Source organism: Carlito syrichta, unplaced genomic scaffold, assembly GCF_000164805.1.
Source record: "Carlito syrichta isolate Samal-C Ts95f unplaced genomic scaffold, Tarsius_syrichta-2.0.1 Scaffold303036, whole genome shotgun sequence".
Taxonomy (NCBI): Eukaryota; Metazoa; Chordata; class Mammalia; order Primates; family Tarsiidae; genus Carlito; species Carlito syrichta.
Genome location: NW_007247132.1, coordinates 515139 through 536454, shown reverse-complemented (window position 1 = coordinate 536454; position 21316 = coordinate 515139). Strand labels below are relative to the sequence as shown.

General features: G+C 39.7%; 1 protein-coding gene across 1 annotated transcript in view; it reads right to left on the bottom strand.

Moving 5' to 3' along the window:
• The window catches only part of HERC5 (HECT and RLD domain containing E3 ubiquitin protein ligase 5), a 59534-nt gene that overhangs the window by 34928 nt on the left and 3290 nt on the right, over positions 1-21316 (bottom strand). Inside the window, exons 2-12 of the mRNA XM_021712041.1 lie at positions 18722-18842; positions 17886-17962; positions 15519-15740; positions 14184-14275; positions 13586-13716; positions 9998-10143; positions 8955-9031; positions 7853-7956; positions 5933-5992; positions 4369-4462; positions 1019-1208 (exon numbers count right to left, since the gene is read on the bottom strand). Coding sequence (XP_021567716.1) covers positions 1019-1208; positions 4369-4462; positions 5933-5992; positions 7853-7956; positions 8955-9031; positions 9998-10143; positions 13586-13716; positions 14184-14275; positions 15519-15740; positions 17886-17962; positions 18722-18842 — 1314 coding nt within the window. The remainder of the gene's footprint in view (positions 1-1018; positions 1209-4368; positions 4463-5932; positions 5993-7852; positions 7957-8954; positions 9032-9997; positions 10144-13585; positions 13717-14183; positions 14276-15518; positions 15741-17885; positions 17963-18721; positions 18843-21316) is intronic.

Genomic DNA, 21316 nt, shown 5'->3' with positions numbered 1-21316 from the left:
CTCCAAATGTACTAGAGATACAGGAAGAGGAAGACAGCATCAGACATTCTGGGTGTGGGACATGCTATAAGACAACTGTCTTGAATTCTCTATTTTAAAAAAGCTATACAATTCTTTTTTTCTGAGTAGGAGTCTCACACTGTCACCCAGGCTGAAGTCCAGTGGCACACTCACAGCCACCGCAGCATCGACCTGCTAGGCTTAAGTGATCTGCGATCCTTCCATTTCAGCCTTCCAAGCAGCTGGAACCACAGATGCATGCCACCATGCTTGGCTAATTTTTTGATTTATTGTACAGACAAGGTCTCACCAAGTTGCCCAGGCTGGTCTTGAACCCCTGGACTCAGGCAGTCTTCTCACCTCTGCCTCCTAAAGTGCTGGGATTACAGGTATGAGCCACCATGCTTGGCTAAAAAAAGCTACAAAATTCTTTTGGAGGGAAGTTTAGAAATTTGAATGCTCTGAATGTTAGACAATATTAAGGAATTGTGGCTGATTTTCTTAGGTATGATAATAATGCCACAATAATGTAGGGTTCCATATTCTTAGATGAATGCTGAAACATGGGCAAACTCTCATGTCTCCAACTGACTTTCAAATAGCTCAGCAAAAATAAAATGTAATCTGTACATGAACAAAGAGAAGGCACAAATGGCAGCATATCTATTGTTGCTGACAACAATAAATCAAAAAACAATAAAATCAGAGAGTACTGAGTAGTCACTGGACTATTCTTTCAACTTAGTGTTTGTGAAATTTTTCATAACAGAAAGTTGAGGACAAAGGACCTCATCATGACCAAGCTATGCATGCATCTATCATTTCAAGGGCTCTAAAAAGGTACTAGAAAAATCTGCTTTAGATAATCCCAGTAATTATCACAGTATTTTAGGGTATGCTAACCCATGAACTAAAAACCATGAATGCCCTTAGAATTATCTACATTTTTCCAAAATTGTACTAGGCATGCCTTTCCATTGAGAAGAAGAAGAAAGTATTTTCAAATCATCAATCTTACCTAGACCCCATAAAGACTGGGCACTCATTTTACAAACAGTCACGGCAAATGGAACCACCAGGCTCTCCCAGTTGTTGGAATAATGCATCACAGGATATTCTGGTAGAAGGAAGAAAACTTCTAAAGCTTCTTGGTGTGGAGAACGAAATGGGAGGTTTCTGAGAAGACTCTCCCTGAGACAGGTAGTTATCTGTGGTCAGAAATGATCAGAGAAAAGACATTCAAAACTCAGCCAGAACTGGGTGCAACTTATGGTAATAAAAGAAGGTATAAGACCTCAAATTCCATTCTGCCATTAAATCGGAATAATCATTTATTTTTTCTAAAATCCTTGTTTACATCTCATTTCACCTATCCTCCCAAATTTGGGAATATGACAAGTATTCTCCCAATTCAACAGCTGGGGTACAGGAAGAAGATCAAGAAGAAATCACACGTGCAAGAGTTACACTGCATGAACGGTAGATTCGGACCAGGCAGCCCTCTCAACAATAAGTAATATGTCCTACACCTTCGTTCACACTATCACATCTCGGTATTTTTAGAGGAAGGATGTATCAGAATCCAAAAAAAAAACAAAACAAAATAAAAATCAAAAGACAAACAAAAAGTAACAATCTCAACAACAAAATTTTACATGGTTTTGCTATTATCTCCCCATAGGCCCATCTGTCTCCACCACAAACTCTAGTTTCTAGCCCTTCTAATCTCCCTGTAATTTCCTCAATTCAGAATTCAACTTTTCAGGAAAAATTCAAGTGAAATTCTGAATTTTTGTTATGTATGCTTAGATAGTATTAAGATCCCACTATGAAGACAAAGCTATTATTTATGAAGTACTTACTACTTGTCAGATATTGTGCTAAGTGATTTACATATATTAGGTCATTTAATCCTTGTAGTTTCTCCATAACATAGATATTATTAATCCCATTTCACAGATGAGAAATCTGTGCTTCAGAGAAATTGAGTGACCTGCTCAAAGTCACACAACTAAATGGGAATTCCTGCATCTTTCTGACTCCAAAGCCTAAACTCTTAATCATTATATTATAATATTGGCTAAATGATGTTTCTAAATGCATTTTTTTTTTTTAGTTGGGGTCTCAGGCTAGAGTACAGTGGCACAATCACAGTTCACCACAGCCTTGACCTTCTGGGCTCAGGCAATCCTCCTGCAGCAGCCTCCTGAGTAGCTGGGACTACAGGTGTATACTACCACAACCAGCTAATTTTTTTACAGAGACTCTTGCTATGTTGCCTAGGCTGGTCTCAAACTCCTGGACTCAAGCAATCCCCCTGCCTCAGTCCCCAAGAGTGCTGGGATTACAGGCATGAGCTGCACCTGTACCTGGCCCTAAATATACAAATTGTTACATTAAAGCATTATATTGGGTTTCTATGATGAGGTTCTGTCCTTGGAGTTACACACATCTGACAACTTTATTTAATATCTCTATGGCACGCACTCCTTGCTCATCCCTCAAGCCACATCCCCAACCTTCCCTGCCCACTCTAACCCCTTCATAACTACTGTGATATTCTCAAGCCCGTTTTGTCATTTCATACACTGTGCCTTGGTATACACTTTCCTGGCTGGCTAGAATGCCCTTCCCCATGCAGTTGCCTGGTAAACTCCTAATTTCTTTGGGCAGCTTGCTTTGAGTAAGGAAAGTTCCCTTTCACTGCCCTAATAACTGAACTCATCTAAAAATATTTACTGTACACAGACACTAGGGAAGACAGTAGGCTGTAAGACATACCCAGTGTTTGCACTAATGTATACATGTGCCAGTCTCCCTGCTGAACTATGAGCTTCCAAAAGGAGTCTTGTTTTTCAAGTGTCACCATTACAGTGCCCTGAATATAGCAAGTAATCAAATGTTTGCAGAGTAAATGACACATGCCAACAGCCTGAGAGTCCATACCACAGAATCTCAAGAGAAAGAAGCATTACAGGTCTTCTAATCCAACTATCTCTACCATCTCTTCTGAAACAAGAAGGTGAAGAATGCCCTATGATTATGTCATTTACATATCATTATTTTCTGCACAATTAAGATATTAAGTAAGCAGGAAGAGCCCTTAGTGATGAACTGATCCAACCCTTTCCCTTTACAGATGCAGAAATGGGTTTCTATTTTTGGTAGATTTCAAAACATGGCTGTATTCAGTAGCAATGACTCAGAATCTTACTGAAAAAAGCTCAACTGGTGCCAAGAGAAGGAGTTTAAATAATCAAAGAAAATAAGCAAAAACAAATGTTGATAAAATAGTCCACAAGGTAGTTCTTGAGCGAATGTTACAGACAGCACTAAGCACTGTAGAGTACCAATAAAGGGACATAATTAGAGATCCACTTTACTTCAGAACCCTCGTAGAGCCATAGTTCTGCCAGAGTTAACAGAATTAAACATTCCTTCCTCCCTTGAAAGAAAAAAGTGTATGAGACAGAACCTTTTCAGCTAAAATAGAGAATGCTGGCTGTGGCAGACAGAGCAACAGAGTAGGCTGAGGGAACTGAAAAGAGAGAGGGTGAAGAGAACAGAGAAAGATAGAGAGGGAGAGATAAGAAAGATATAAACAGAGACTGAGGTGGGGTGATGGAGGGGGCAAGGAAAAAGAGGAAGAACGGAGAGACAGAAAAAAAAAGAAACTACAGTAAGACATAGAAAAAGATTGAGAACAACACAGGAAATGCCATCCATAGGTCAACCAGTAAAAAAAAAACAGGGAAGTAAGTTAATAAAGGCTGAATTAAGAAAGGCTAAATTAATAAAGGACGCATGTGTGAAGCATCTGCATGTGGAAAACCTAAAGACAGTAGTAATGGTGCTGAAACAAGAAGCAACAGTCCCAGAAAGAACAAGCATATCCTAGAACCTACAGAAAAGAAAGTGCAATGGGACAAAACACAGAGGAAGAATTCAGGCAGTCCTTGGTTAGGGGAAATATGCCTATCAAAAGTGTTCTCATTTCTATATTTCTGCTTAAAAGAATTGCATATAAAATGTTCTTATTCTAGTGTGCCAATCTCAACAAATCCTTAGTAATCTTCCTAAAGCCATGAGTTAAAAACAACCCTTCTAGGAATGTATATGCATGTATTGTATGTTAGTGTACAGATGCACTAGACTATCTGACTACTATTAGTCACTATGTGACTACTAACCAACTATATCATCCTAAATGAGCAAACCCCTGATTGCTATCTGAGTTTAACTTAACTGCATACACTACAAGGTCTCAGAAAATCTTTTAAACGAAACATTTATTCTTAAATTTTTAGTTACTTATAAGAAATGTTCGAATGTACTTTTTCTTCCAAATAACAATCTGAAGAATACCACCGTATTAGTAATCCAGTCCTTTTGGGTTAACTCGTTAAAGATGCTTCTTGCTTTATTTAAGTCCAAACGAATAGACATTGCGTCTGTAGCTCTTCTGTCGGACAAAGTAAATAAGTGGATAAGTAAATGAAAAAGGACACTTCAAAATTAAGTATTTTATTAGATTATCTATCTAAATGCAAAGTTTTCAGCTGGGCTCAGTGGCTCAGCCTGTAATCCCGTGCCTTTGGGAGGCTGAAGTGAGTGGATTGCCTGAGCCCACGGGTTCGTGACCCGCCCAGGCAAATTGGCGAGACCTCGTCTTTACAATAAATCAAAAAATTAGCTGGGCGTGGTAGAACGCGCCTGTAGTTCCAGTTAATTGGAAGCCCAGCAGGTCGAGGCTGCGGTGGCCGGGAGCGGCCAGTGCACTCCAGTCTGGGCGACAGAGTGAGATTCCAACTCAAAATAAATAAATAAATAAATGCAAAGTTTTCTTCTGGAGTTTACCCCATTTCAATAAAATTACCTTTTTTTCTCAACTTTGTAATAAATGTAATAATTTGGCTGAATACAAATACAATTGAAAATGCAAGAGGCAACACGATTATTTTCTAAAATACCAAAAAATATCAATGCTGCATTAACTATATACAGTAAGTCCACTACATAGGAACCTTCATGTTATGAACTTTTAAGATGCATACCTGCTTTTATGTATTATATCTCTCCACCAGGTGTCAGTGTAGCCCATTAAAAACATACAGTATTATCTAGCTGATTGTGCTAGTTGGGTACCTAGGCTAAGTTGGACTTAAACCAAATTGGACTTACAAACGAGCTCTCAGAATGGAATTCTTTTGCATGTTAGGGACTTCCTATATACTATAAGACTTTAACTCAGACACTGTCTTATCTAAGATAAATTATTAATAAATATTTATTTCCCAGTAAAATGTCACAGAAAAAAATAAAGGTTTTTCCTGCTTATGAAAAAACAATAATTTCTTCCAGTTACAAGAACTGAAAAGTGGGACCAGAACAAAGGGCTTCAGGACAGTAAATTCTTAGTACTTCAATAGAAAATTATTAATGAAATGTGTAAGTATCTTAACCCATCAATCATGTTTATGCTGACAACAGTTTCACTGTCTAAAAACAGACACAGTCTTTGTAAAATAATACATATATTTAGTGCCTAAAATTGGGAAAATATTTTAAAGAAAAATAAATATAATATAAAAATGTTTGGGAAAAGAATTACAAAGTTTCCTAATGTTTAAAAATTCAAAAAACCCTTATTATCTAGCAATAAAGAAATGGTTAAATAAATTAAGGTATGACCTTCCCAGGGAACATCACGTAGATTTTAAATGATGTTACAGAAAAATATTGATCACAGAAATTGAATAAAATGAAAAATGGACAAAAATTAAGTATAAAGCAATATCTAAAACAGTATGATCTCATTTTTGGTAAAAGAATATATGTGCATAAAAAAGGAAATATATACATATTTTACCCTCGTACTTTTGTACTCTTTTATGATATTTTAAATAGAATTTAAGTTTATTATATATATTACCTTTTCCTTAAAAAACTTCCCGTCAGACAAGCAGGAGATGAAAATATCTCTCTGATTTCCCTACATTAGAAATAAGATAGTGGTTAAACCAAACCAAACAGTATGCCCCTTTATAGTATGAGACATGATACATACATCTTTTAATTGTCCTTCAAACATCTCCCTCTGTCTCCTATTGGTATGTGTGCATATTATCTTGGCATCTAAAAGTCTATTTCAGTTGCTAAATCTCAAATTTTCAGTGATAAACATGGGGAACAAAAAGGTTTACACACTCAAAAGAAGCCTGAGATAAAGGGGAAAAGGCTTAATCCAGGGCCAGCACTTGCTTGGGCAAATAAAACTTCACACCCCGCCAACTATGCAAGCCTTATTTATTTCTGTTCTTCTAAAGTAGAAATAAAATTAATTATCAGAAATCAAATGAAAAGGTGGAGGTATGCTCAGTTTCATCAAAGAATAAGAGATAGTTCTTGATCATTTATGCTCTGCAAATTATGATGCAATTTTTGTACAACTATTTTCTAGAATTAGAAAGGCATACCTAGCCGGGCTCGGTGGCTCAGTCTGTAATCCCAGCGCTTTGGGAGGCTGAGGTGAGTAGATTGCCTGAGCCCACGGGTTCGAGACCCTCCTGGGCAACTTGGCGAGACCTCATCTCTACAATAAAATCAAAAAAATTAGCCAGGTGTGGTAGCACACGCCTGTAGTTCCAGCTACTTGGAAGGCTGAGGCAGAGGGATCACCAGAGCCCAGCAGGTCAAGGCTGCGGTGGCCGGGAGCGTGCCACTGCACTCCAGTCTGGGTGACAGAGTGAGACTCCAACTCAAAAAAAAAAAAAAGGAAGTCATACCTAAAAATATCTTCAAAAGAAGATGTTTATAAGAGCAAGCATAATCTTGACAGACCATCAGAGTTCTAAGGTTTAGAAAGGACCGTCCAAACTGTTCATCTATGACTAGGAGGTACACAATCAAGTGGTTCCAGGAGCACATGGGACTGGGAAATACTGTAGACTAAATATTTCCTGCCCAGAGTCGCAATATCCAAAAACATATTAAAGGCCCAGAGAATTCCCATAGCAAAAGAAGGTGGAGCCTATATGCTAGCAGTGATGGATACTTTTATGTGTTAACTTAGTTAGGCCACAGTAGTCAGATATTTGGTCAAAGATTATTCTAGATGTTTCTGTGAAGGTATTTTTTAGTTGAGATTAGCATTTAAAACAGTGAACTGCTTTGGGAGGCAGAGGCAAGGGGACTGCCTGAACCCAGGGTTTGAGACCAGATGGGTAACATGACAAAAAAATTAACTGGGTTTGGTGGCACATGCCTGTAGTTCCAGCTACTTAGAAGGCTGAAGCGGAAGGATTGTCTGAGCACAGCAGGTCAAGGCTGCAGTGGCTGTGAGTGTGCTACTGCACTTCAGTCTGGGTGACAGAGTGAGACTATGACTCAAAAATAAATAAATAAAACAATGGACTAAGTAAAGCAGATCACCCTCCATAATTTGGGTGGGCCTCATCCAATCAGTTGACGGTCTTATGATAAAAGACTGACATAGCCCTAGGAAGAGGGAATCCTACTTCCAGACTGCCTTGGACTCAAACTGCAACAGGCAACCTTCTTTTTTTCTCTATCCTGCTGGCCTGCCCTCCAGATTGAGGGCTTGCCAGCCCCCACAATCACATGCACCAGCTCCTTAAAAAATACCTCTCTCTCTCCCTTATAGACAGACAGTAGACAGACAGAAAGATAAATTAAGAGACATATACACCCATATCCTGTTGTTTCCGTTTCTCTGGAAAACCCTAATACATGAGCGGATTAGAAAATCTCCCATCTCTACACTGCACATAACCATTCCGGAAAGTGACACTTTAGAGAGACACCCAGCACCCAGTCAGACACATGGGTGTACCTTTTTGTACTTTGCCACCGCTTAGTCTCCACATCATCAATCCATCTCTTTACAGTTCCTTCATTCAAAGTAGGAATTTTCCTCCTCAGATTAACATAGGAATTCTGTAAACAAACGTAAAAGTAAAATATATTAATTCAGACACATCAGAAATAGGTACCCAACTTTTAGGCACAATCTACGAATCAGAGTAAAACTGATTTTTATTTTTATTTCTTTATTTTTTTTTGAGTTGGAGTCTCACTCAGTCGCCCAGACTAGAGTGCAGTGGCCGCTCCCGGCCACCGCAGTCTCGACCTGCTGGGCTCCGGCAATCCTTCCACCTCAGCCTTCCAAGTAGCTGGATCTACAGGCGTGCGCTACCACGCCCGGCTAGTTTTTGATTTATTGTAGAGATGACATCTCGCCAAGTTGGCCAGGCGGGTCTCGAACCCACGGGCTCAGGCAATCCACTCACCTCAGCCTCCCAAAGGCGCGGGATTACAGGCTGAGCCACCGAGCCCAGCTAAAACTGATTTTTAAATATGGATAATACAGCTCTGGGACAATCACAAAATGAGACTCTTTAACAGGGAGTCATTTGCCTGCTACTTTCATGTCCAAGGGGGCTCAGACTCCAAATAAATTTCCCTGAGTGCTCCAACACTCGGCATTTTATCCAAGTACAGTCAGATTAAACTGAACATCAAACAGCCTTGAAGGAAATACACTAAAGGGGCTGTGGGCAGAAGTGGGAGGAACTCCATTTCCCTTGGCAGGGAAGTTATGGACTTACTACCAGCTTGTGAACTTTAGGTCTTTGGCAAAGTCATTTTTAGGATCTGTCACCCTACTGGCTCACTAGGACACGACCAAATGCCATCAACAAGGAGCCCTCCAACAGGTAGTCTAAAGAAAAAACACTCATTTGATATTCACCAGGGACAAATACGCTGGTTTTTGTGGGTAAATGCTAACGTAGCTTAGACAATAAAGGATTAATAACGTCTAGCTATTCCCCAAAAGTCAGTTTAGTACCCCCCTTATGGTTTTAGAATTCACTACACTTTGTTTTGCTTAAAATACCAAGTTATAGAACATCTACCCCATGATCTCTTTTCACCTCTTTCTCCAACCAGAGCAGAATGCTTTGATTTCCTCCAGCAATCATTATTAACTCCTTTTCTGAAGAATGGCTTTCTGAAAAGGATGCACAGAAATAAGAGTTTAAAAAATCATTTAGCACAAACTTGAATATTCAATTTAAATAACTTCAGATTCTTCTTTAACATAGTCATGCTATCTTTTTAATCGACAAAGACTCAACATATTTTCCATCAATTAAGAAGCCCAACTGGCAAACATAGGTGATTCATAAGGTTGACGTGACATCAGTTTCATATACATAACTGATATAAATGCTTATGTATAAAACATAAACAAGTATTTGATCAGTTAACAGTTGCCTAGTTTAATTCTGCTCTGTTACTCAGAAGCATATTCTCAAGATTTAACCAATGACTGCTGGCTATGAACAGTGTAAGTACTTCAAGCCCATGTACCTAGTTATAAGGAATCAAGGTAACAGATGACTGCTTAAGGAAGTGACTCTATTGTTCATGACTCTACTGTTCATGATACTCACTAAGTGGCCAACCCTTTGCTTTCCAAGTCTCTAGATCCTCCAGTAAACAGAAGTGACAGAACCTCCCAGAACTGTTACAAGGATCAGCAAGACAACAGAGGTAGGTGCTGAGCACAGTTACAGTGCCCAACATATGCCCACTGCCCATCATTCTGAGGGTTTTACATGACTAAGGGTCAAGTGAACCAGACAGGACAACCAATCACCATGGCATTCATAAGTCTCTTACAAACTGGAATCAGAGCTTCAAATGCCTCTAAATATACACAGTCTATTTATTTGGCTATCATTTAAATTTGCATTGATGCTAATCTGAAGGAGTAACATAAAATAATGGTTATTTTAATTTAATAAATTAGACTGACTCTTTTAAATTGTTTACAAATAGAAAAATGAAGCCAATAGTTAGAGAAACTCCCTTTATATACATACATTGCTTTCTATGCCACATTATAAACTTAGAAAAATCACTTCCTCCAAAAATGGTATTATGCCAAATCCTGTGCTTCTATACAATTTACCAAATCTGAGTTCTTCATTTGATGGTAATTTCATGGGAAGTGGCATCAGCTGATTACATGTCCCACCGTTTCCCAGTTGTCCTTCTTTTCCAGAACCAAAGGAAAAGACCTTTCCCAAATCAGAAACATAGGCAAGTGTGTGTGACCTATTAAATAAAAGCACCTATGGTCAATTATTGATTATCACAATGATGACAGTATTTAGCAATACAGTAAAATTAGGTTACCCGGTGAAAATAAAACTAATTAACTAGCTTTCAAAGTATAAAAACCACTGGAAACCAAGAAGTCATTATGTGACTGAGAAGGCTTGGAACCTGAAAGCCTCTCAGACAATGGTGTCACCGTTGACAAATGGTGTTCCCTCTGTTAGGAACAAGCAGCTTCCCTTGCCTCTTGATGCTTTTTAAGCCTCAGCTTGAGCTACCACCTTGTGGAGCCATGTTGAGTCCCTCCTCTCCTCATCCTGAAAGAACAAGTAGTGGAACTCTCATTCAATTTCCCAAGGACTTAAATCACACTAATTTTCATACTGATTTGCTCACTGGTCTTTCCCACTACACTGGTGTGTAGCAAGGAACTTAGCCTTGCCCAGAGAGGGGTCTGGCTTCTGTCCCATTTCTGGGAGGTAACCTCTACACACGCAGAATTTTCCAAGTGATAGAGAGTCTGTGTTACTCATGGAGGGCCCTGGGACCACACTTGACAGGTGGTTCAACAGGGAGCTCGGCATTTGGAGCTCTCCCTAACCTTCAACCTATGTGTCTCCTTTGGGACTAGTTTCCGTCCTTTTCTTATAAAGTGACTCTGAGTATCATGGCTTTCAGTCAGTTTTGTGCTTCCTTCCAGAGAACTCTCCTGTTAGGAGGGGGGCTGTACTGGTTGGCAAGAAGACATATCTCTACCTGGCCTCCTTCTCTTGGAATACATGCTACTCAGAGGAATATATAATGGAGAATCCAAAGGAGAGATACTGCTGCTTTGGTTAAGAGGTAATGAATGAAAACAAGTTATCAATATGAAGAGAACATTTCTTTTTTAAAATTTATCTTTTTAGAGACAAGGTCTTACTCTGTTGCCCAGGCCGGAATGCGCTGGCACAATCATAGCTCACTGCAGCCTCCACCTCCTAAGCTCAAGCAATTCTCCCATTTCAGTCTCCTGAGTAGCTAGGACTACATGTGTGTGCCACCATGCCTAATTTTTTAATTTTTTTGTAGAGATGAGGCCTTGTTGTGTTTTCCAGGCTAGTCTCTTACTCCTGGCCTGAAGCAATCCTCCTGCCCTAGCCTCCTGAAGTGCTGAGATTACAAGCACAAGCCATCGCAGCCGGTCCAAAGAGAATGTTTCTTTGGTGAAGAGGATCTTATTTTAATAATCTAGTTTACTTTAATAATATTAGTCATTTTATGTAATTTTACTGAGATCATAAAACTATGTCTATAGTCTGAAAGTATGTACACTAGTTTTTCACAGAAAGGGTTTTGCTGAACAAATGAACTCAATGTTATAAGAGCTGAATTTGTTCTATGTTAAACAAGGAAAAAAACTGCCCAAAAGAATAAGTGTATCTACTTCTCAAAAGAAGATATATGGGCAGCCAACAGACACATAAAAAAATGTTCAGCCTCACTCATCATCAGAGAAATGCAAATCAAAACCACATTGAGACACCACCTAACCCCAATAAGAATGGCCATCATTAATAAAACAAGCAACAACAGATGCTGGCAAGGATGAAGAGAAAAAGGAATGCTTCTACACTGCTGCTGGCAATGCAACCTAGTGCAAACTCTTTGGAAGACAGTGTGGCAATTTCTGAAAGAACTAGAGAGTGACCTTCCCAGCACCCAGCAATTCCCTTATTGGGAATATACCCAGAGGAACTCAAATCATTCTACAAAAAAAAAAACCAGCACATGTATGTTTGTTGCGCTCTATTTACAATAGGAAAAACATGGAACCAACAAAGTTGGACTAGATTTCAAAAATGTGGTACATATATACAATGCAGCCATAAAGAAGGACAAACATATGGACTTTGCAACAACCTTGATGGATTTAGATTCGATCATACTCAGTGACCTATCACAGAAACAAAGAACAAAGTACCATATGTTTTCACTCATAACCGGACCTTGAACAACTATCATATACTATAAGAAAGGGATCGGTAGTAGTGGGAAACTGATGGGGGGGTGTGGGATTGGCAGTTGAGGCAAACTGCTAGGGGAAGGAAGGGCACACCTCATCAACAAGAGTACCTGCATAATCAACATTTGTATACCTAACCCTGAATTGTACCCCACATCTTTAAAATAAAATTTAAAAATAAATAAATGAAGAAAGAATAAGCATTATCTAGAGGAAAATATTTTTTCATTTTTATTATTTATATATATATTATTTATTATAGAATTGTGGGGTGCAAGTGAGGATTTATTATATAAGCAGGCTGCATGCAGGTGAAGTTTGGGATACTAGGTGGTCCTCACTCCTCCTAACATATTTTTTAAATGAGCTGTAAAAATCAAACCACTCAGCCAGGCACGGTAGCTCAAGCCTATAATCCCAGCACTTTGGGAGGCTGAGGCGAGAGGACTGCCTGAGCCCACGCGTTTGAGACCAGCCTGGGTAACATGGTGAGACCTTGACTCTACAATAAATAAAAAAATTAGCTGGGTGTGGTAGTGTGCACCTGAAGTTCTGGCTACTCAGAAGGCTGAGGCATAAGGATCACCTGAGACCAGCAGGTCGAGGCTGCGGTAAGCCAGGAGCATGCCACTGCACTCTAGCCTGGGAAACAGAGACTCCAACTCAAAAAATAAAAATAAAAAATCAAACTACTAGGTGGCTCAGCCTGTAATCCCAGCACTTTAGGAGGCCGAGGTGAGTCGACTGACTGAGCCCACGGGTTCAAGACCAGCCCCAGCAACTTGGCAAGACTCGTGTCTACAATAAATCAAAAATTAACCGGGCGTGGTAGCACACACGCCTATAGTTCCGGCTACTTGGAAGGCTGAAGTGTAAGGATCATTGCATGCCACTGCACTTCAGACTGGGCAATGGAGTGAGACTCCAACTCAAAAAAAAAAAAAAAAAAAGAAAAAAATCAAACTACTCAGGAATATTACACTCAGACCACCACTGATTCTGTCTTATACTTTAATGTGATTAAAGTAGGCTACTATGAAAGAATTATGGTAACTGAAAAGTATGTTACCCCAAAAGGTTGTGAGAGATGGTGATTACATTAATGAAAAATCCTTTGTGATTCATACTTTATTTTTCCCAAATAAATAACAATTTATTTTTATCAAAGATTAAAATGCATCTGAATCATTAAAAGGGAATTTCACTAAAGAGGCAACAGAAAGTGAATTGTATTTGCTCATTTAAAAATCAAAGAAAATAAATGCGTACAGTAAATGGTTTATTGTGATCATCTAATAATGTAAACAAAGCACCTTCACCCATTTAAAAATGTTTGATACTTATACCTCAAAGAAACTGATGGAAATTTAATTACATTACTATCTAGTTTATTGTACTCATTTTATAAATTGTCACTGATGGTTTAGAACTTACCTTCCGCATGCTATCTGGCTCACTCTATTTCCAACAAACTCAGCCACCAAACGGGGAATTAGCTCGTTCTGTGTTGAATTGTGACCAAGTTGCCCATACTTTCCAGCACCAAAAGTAAACACCAGCCCATCCTAAGGAAAAAGAACTTCATATCAGATACTAGAGAAATACATAAGTAATTTTTGCTGACGCCTCTGCATCAGTGAATAATTAATAAAAACAAGCTAAAGGCTAGGTGCGTGGCTCAGGCCCATAATCCCAGCACCAGCCTGGGGAGCACAGTGAGACCTTGTCTCTATAAAAAACAAAACCAAACTAAAAATTAGCCAGGCATGGTGGCACACACCTGTAGTCCCAATTACTCAGGAGGCGAAGTGGGAGGATCACCTAAACCCGAGTTCGAGGCTGCAGTGAGTCATGATCATGCCAATTAACTCCAGCTGGGTGACAGAGTGAGCCCCTAACTCAAAAAAAGTCACAAATTACCAGGACAGTCCTATGTATGGGAAGTGAAAACTTTTCTTCCCTGGGAAACACTAATTTGCCATCCAAAATGTTCTTCCAGAAATACAGTCAAAAAGAGACAAGGGTATATTACCTGTGTGAGCAGGGCAGTGTGAGAGCCACCACAAGCAAGAAATTCAACTTCCTGATTGTCCAGTTTTTCAATAAGGGAAGGAGAATCTTTATCTATGTAAGAGAAAAAAAAATAGGTGAAGTGACCAAAAGGAAATGCTGAGCTTCACAGGAGGGTTACCTGGACTACTTCCTCTCAACCCAGAGACAGCAGTTCCCATCACATGCTGACAAGAAAGGCTCTATATTGACATATTTGGGCCCAAGTTCTAGGTCTAAAGGTGGGAGGTGACAAGTTTGGGTGCGGTGGCCTCCAAGGTGCCTATAGGTCACACTTAAGGACACCTACGTGTAAAAGATCAAGTCACAACCCAGAGCCCGCTCTGCTCATTTCTACCTGGCTTCATTAACTTTCACTGCAGTACATCAGACATGTTCAATTCTCATCCAAAATTATTTTAATGAACTTAAAGCTCCTTTTTTTCTTTTAAATTATTCACTACAGTGTCTTCACCTCTTACTACATCATCTTTCCTTCATGATTACTTCCCTGTCGAAGCACTCAGAGGTTCAGCAAAAATAATTTAATGGACGCTTTATCCTCTTCTCTCCTCTGGATATTTTTCTAACACTGGCTAATGTGTTACCCCACATAATGAGCACTGGACGGTGTCAGGGAGAAATGCGGTGTCTAACCAGTGGATCCAGGGTAATACATACAAACCATCGCTAGACAAAGCAGCGAATTTATTATACCTAAAAACTCTAAAAAGTTGTTGGGGATCATGAGACATTTTGCCATCTGCTTTGTTCAATAATGAGAATTACATGTTTTTTCATGTGCATGTGTGCGTACGTGTATGTATGTGTGTGTCTGTGTATACAGACATAATTGGTTCCTTATAGAATAAGATCAGAATATGTGAGTTTCCTAATAGAACGTTAGTATCCTTTTCTAACAATATGATTATATTAATAGACTTTAAGTGAAAAGGTACCTTGGAGGTCACCTCATCCAATTGCGCTTTACAGGAAAAGAAAGTAAGGCATAGCAAAAGTTAAGTGACTGGGTAAGACCCTGCACGTAGAAAACAGCAAAGTGGGAATCACTATCCAGGTTTCTGATCCCCTAATCCAGTGTACTTTCCCTTTTCACACATACCCTGAAACGTGTCTCAATTACAGTAACAATATGCACACTCCACACGGCTCTTGGACTGATACCACCCTGAAGACAGAGAGGTAATTAGGAAGAATAGTGCAAATGTAAGTGAAGACAGAAAACTCCGTGTTAAATGCATCTCTTATCTAACAAATACATGTATTGATAGCATGAATCTGAGAATATGCTCCTTACTCTCAGTGTGGCCCAGGCCTAGTTGTCCAAATTCATTGTTCCCCCATGAGTAAATGTTTCCAGACATAGATAAGGCCATGCTGTGGGCTTCTCCTGCAGCAATCTGAACCAAGGGCACTCCTGCCAGGTCTTCCACAATCTGTGGTGTGCAGGTTGAGGGAAACATCCTTCCAATTCCAAGCTGGCCATGTTGGTTCTGTCCCCAGGCAAAAAGTTCACCACCTTGACATAAACAAAAGAAAATCCTGTCTTACTAAGTTTAAAATGCAGCAGACAATACCCTAGGGTATTATATATGCACTACATAGTCACTATCACAATCTCTCCCTTCGCACCAATAGAACACTCAGATCTCATATGCCTAACTCAGAAAAACATAGAATCTTCTCTTTAGTATTAACAACTATACTTCCTTATCTCTCTCACAAAGGGTAGAATGAAGCTATCTGAACATATTAAAATCAAATTCAAGAAATAATTACTTTAAAACACCCACATGATTTCTACCTCTGAGAAAATAAAATCTACAACTACTGTTTTCTCTATCTCCCTCCCTCTCATGTGCCTAAAGCTCCCAACTAAACAACTTAGAAATTCATTTGAAAGTACAGCACAGTTCTTGAAAGAGTCAGTTTCTTCTTTCATTAACTGAATACATGAAGCATATTTTTCAGGGACAGTTCCTAATGTTATCTAATAGAGCTAACAATATCTAATGGAGTCTGAAAAAATACATCAGAGAATTAATGTTTACTGAGCACCTCTTTGCAAGATACTGTGCAGGGTCTGGTAGGAAGCAGTCTCTCCTCCAAACAGAATTATCATGTGCCTATCAGCCACCAGGAATGTAATGATGAGCAAGAGTAGTTTTCTTTCTTTCTTCTCCAACTTTTTTTCCCTTATTTTATATATATTTTTTGAGCCAGAGTCTCACTCTGTCACCCAGGCTAGCGTACAGTGGTACGCTCATGGCTACTGTAGCCTCGACCAATTGGGCTCAGGTGAACCTTCTGGACTATAGGCAAGTGCCACCAAGCCCCAACTAATTGTTTTTTTTGTTTGTTTGTTTGTTTTTATAGTGATGGGGTCTCCCCAAGTTGCCCAGGCTGGTCTTGAACCTCTGGGCTCAGGCAATCCTCTTGCCTCAGTGATTATAGGTGTGAGCCAACATGCCCAACCCCTACTTTAATTTCTATATTTTTATTTATCAATAATAAACCCTGAATATTCCCTTCCTTTTGCACATATACCACTAGACCTGAGCTTCTTAAAGGCAGGGTGTGTCTGTTTCATCTTCATAGTCTGAATATAACAGATACTATGAAATATTTGTTCATGAATAGATGAAGTCAAATAACCAATTTTTGTTTCCAATACAAGTTCATACACTCAAATCTCAACAGGACTCAGTGTAGGTCAAATACCTGCTAATTATTAATGTCCCTCAAATCCCAGCTTCCACTCAGTTTATGAACATCTATCCAATATATTAACAATTTATTAATCCTCTGCCACCCTTCTGTCTTAATTATTCCTTTCACAGTCAGATTTCTTAGAAAACAATCCATATTCACTCCTTCTATTTCCCACCATTACAGTACCTGATAGGAAATGCTAAAAGGTCTGGGGAGAACCTGTGAATTCCAAAGCTAACATGAAATACACCAGAGGCTTGAACCTGGCCTCATACAGACTCAGGGAATTCTGAGCTCCTGACCTGATTCTGAGCTGGAAGAGTCCTAGGAAAAGGAAAGAAGTTTCCAGAAAAGGGGAACCCAGGTCTGCATCAGATTCACAAGAATGATTCTGATTATTTAGAAAATTTTTACTGTTTTGTACTTGAAAAATAAAAACATGGAATATTAACTATGAAAATCTCAAGACTGTACAGACTCAAGAATTCTCTTATTTTGTATCTCCTTTAAGAACAGTACTCTAGCCGGGCTCGGTGGCTCAGCCTGTAATCCCACGCTTTGGAAGACTGAGGTGAGTGGACTGCCTGAGCCCGCGGGTTCGAGACCCGCCTGAGCAACTTGGCGAGACTTCATCTCTACAGTAAATCAAAAAAATTAGACAGGCATGGTAGCGCATGCCTGTAGTTCCAGCTGCTTGGAAGGCTGAGGGGGAAGGATCGCCGGAGCCCAGCAGGTCGAGGTTGCGGTGGCCAGGAGCGTGCCACTGCACTCTGGTCTGGGCTAAGGAGTGAGACTCCTACTCAAAAAAAAAAAAAAGAACAGTACTCTGAACCAAATCAAATTCAAAACCATATTTCTGTACTGTTACAAAGTGAGGTTATATACATTCTATTGCCTGTACACATATACACATTTATTATTTCTAAAAAGGATTAATATTCCAGAAAAATACCTTTTGAGAGTGCAAGAGAATGATAGTCTCCACATGTGATTTGAATTATGTTTTTTTCTTGTAAAATGCTTTGAAATCTGATGAAAGAAAATACATCTTATGTTAATTATCATAATGAAAATCACAACAAAGATTTTAGAACTATCAATTGTATTTTAGGAATGAAACTCAAGAAAAACTTTAAATTTGCTACTTCACCTGCAGTACATATATAATTATTTTTTAAATACTATGTATTTTGTTTTGTTTTTTTGAGAAAGTAGGATTTATTGAGAGGACAGAAAAGCTTCCACAGCGGGAGGGAACCCAAAGGGGTTGCCCACTATGTGTTTTATTAGTAGTTTAAGAAGAAAATTACGTGCATTACATAATAATATGATTATAAAATATTCATATGCAAATGATATTTTTATAATGCAGAAATAAATGCAAGATGAAAATAAGTTCTAATTTATATGATCTATCAGGAAAAATCTCATGAATCCATTCTATGATAATGCATTTCTTTTTCCTCTAGGTTGAAAACTTTTATTTCTGGAAACTTAACTTACAGGATTACTGTGAGGATCAAATGAGTTAATGAATGTGAAAGTCCAGTTTAGGACCAGTCAGACTGACTATTTAAAGCCAACACATGACACCTGCCCTAGGAGACACATGGTAAGTGGTATACTGATGGACTTCACTGGACTGTTCAGAATTCATCATCTACTTAAGATGCGACTATATGAAGCAAGGGATAAGACTAATATATGGTGACATTTCCCTACAATAATTATTACTGTCCTTTGAGTAAAATTAAGATAATTTTTAATAATAGAGAGAAAGTTCCCTACCTCACTTGTTCCATGCCATAGCTGTACTCGAATGGTTTTCCCTCTGAGGACAGAACTACTATGTGCTCTGCTCCTTGGTCCATGGAATGGATCTTCATTTTTTTCCCTAACTTGATGTACTCTGCAGAGCAAATCCATCCAATTATTACCCACTATATTTTTTATTTCATTATGATGCACTTAAAATATCTGGAAAAGCTTTCAACTAGACAAACTTTGACTTAACACAAATTTCTCCTTTAAGAAGACTGGGAATCTTAAGCAATTTGGGAATGACAACTGTCTAGATCATAAATTTTTTTTAAATTTGGAAAAGTACTGACTTATACTTTGTTTTAAACAGAATATACACTAAAAATAGTCAATTAAATATCTGCTGGCCGAACTCGGAAGCTCAGCCTGTAATCCCAGCACTTTGGGAGGCTGAGGCGAGTAGACTGTCTGAGCCCATGGGTTCGAGACCAGCCTGGGCAACTTGGCGAGACCTCATCTCTACAATAAAATTAAAAAATAGCCGGGCGTGGTAGTGCACATCTGTAGTTCCAGTTACTCGAAAGGCTGAGGTGGAAGGATCGCTGGAGCCAGAAGGTCGACACTGGGGTGGCCGTGAGCGTGCGTGCCACTGCACCCCAGCCTGGGTGAAGGAGTGAGACTACAACTCAAAAATAAAAATAAAAGAAATATCTGCTTATATATTCTTAAGTGGAGATGGAGAAGCTACATTTGAAATGATAAAAATGAAAAGGTCTGTAAGAAAATACAACTTAATTTTAGCACGACATAACTCATTTCGAGAACAAATACATTGTGTATTCTGAAACATACTTTTTCCAAAAACAAAGCAAATGACAAGAAGCACCTCCTAACAGCTTCCACTGGAAGCCAATGCCTGTGTCTTTTTTTTTTTTTTTAGTGAGAAATCAGGATTTACTGAGAAAACAGAAAGCTCCCACAATGAGAGGGGACGCAAAGAGGTTGCCCGACGCCTGTGTTGTTAAAAGGAAGGATTTTGTTGGGAACTGTTTGTGAAGGGGATGCTAGCGACAGAATTTCTGTTGCTCCAAGTGCACATTAGTCCTTCCTAAAAGTTAAGAGATTTGAAGTCATCCACTAGTTAGGAATCACCCTTACTTAGTTCACAAAAACATTAAAGTAGAGGAATTTGGGATCTTGTTTCATTCTTCAGTACTAATAAAATAGAAGTTACTAGTGAAAAAATCTCAAAGCCAAACCATGTTACAAATGCCAGGGGAATCAAAATAGTTTGGTAATAAGAAATGCCCAACAGACTAACACTTTTTTTTAGAGACTCCACATTTTAAATCAGTTTTTTTTTAAAGGGTATTCAAGAAACAGCACTGGGACATGCAGCTAGCCATTTTTTCTTTCGTTTTTTGGGGTTTTTTTTTTTTGAGTTGGAGTCCCACTTCATCGCTCAGGCTGGAGTGCAGTGCCACACTCACGGCCACCGCAGCCTCGACCTGCTGGGCTTAGGCGATCATTCTGCCTCAACCTTCCAAGAAGCTGGAATTACAGGTGTGTGCTACCACACCCAGCTAATTTTTTATTTATTGTAGAGGCGAGGTCTTGCCAAGTTGCCAGGGCTGGTCTCAAACCCGTGGGTTCAGGCAATTCTCTCACCTCGGCCTCCCAAAGTGCTGGGATTACAGGCTCAGCCACCAAGCCCGGTCTTTTTTTTCTTAAAAGAAAAAAAAAAAACAACGAATGAATGGCTACAAAAAACTGTGCAGAGTAAAAAAAAACAGAACTAAAGACAAGGTGAGAAAAATATACGACGGACAATATTCAAACACCTACTTCAAACGAGGAAAAGATTACAAACTCCATGCTTTAAAAAGCCAGGTAAAGACGAAAAGGCAGTTTTACCGAAAAAGAAATGCAAACACCCCTTAGGAAACAGAAAGGATGCTTGACTTCAACCTAGATGCAAAATTCACCCACTTAAGACACTACAATTTCTCCACTCCACAGATGGACAATACTTTAAAGATGAAGGTACGGGCATCTGCCTTGACCATCTGCAAAGTCAGAACCACAGTTCCACCTAAGATCCAGGAGATTCGAACCCGGAGGGGTGGGGGGTGGGGGGCTGAGGGGGCTGGGGCTGGGGGATGAAGCGCAACTGGCTGGGCTCAGGGGCTGGCGACGGTCATCCCAGCACTTTTGGGAGGTCGAGGCGGGAGGATCGCCTGAGCCCAGGAGTTCGAGACCAGCCTGGGCAACGTAGTGAGACCTCGTCTCTACAATAAGTCAAAAAATCAGCCGCGTGGTGGCGCGCGCCTGTAGCCCCAGCTACCTGGAAGGCTGAGGTGAAAGGATCGCCTGAGCCCAGCAGGTCGAGGCTGCGGTGGCCGTAAGCGTGCCACTGCACTCACCAGCCTGGGCGACAGAGTGAAACCCTGACTCAAAAAAAAAGTGCAACTGAAGGCGACATTCTCAAAAGGTTCACAAAACTCCAGCAGGCCTGTTCTAGAAAGGAGTACGGGAGCGGGAGGGGGGACCAACCAGAACAGAAGCCAAGGATAAGGGAAGCCGGGCTAAAGCGAAGTCGCTGCCCGCGCGGCTGCCCAGGGG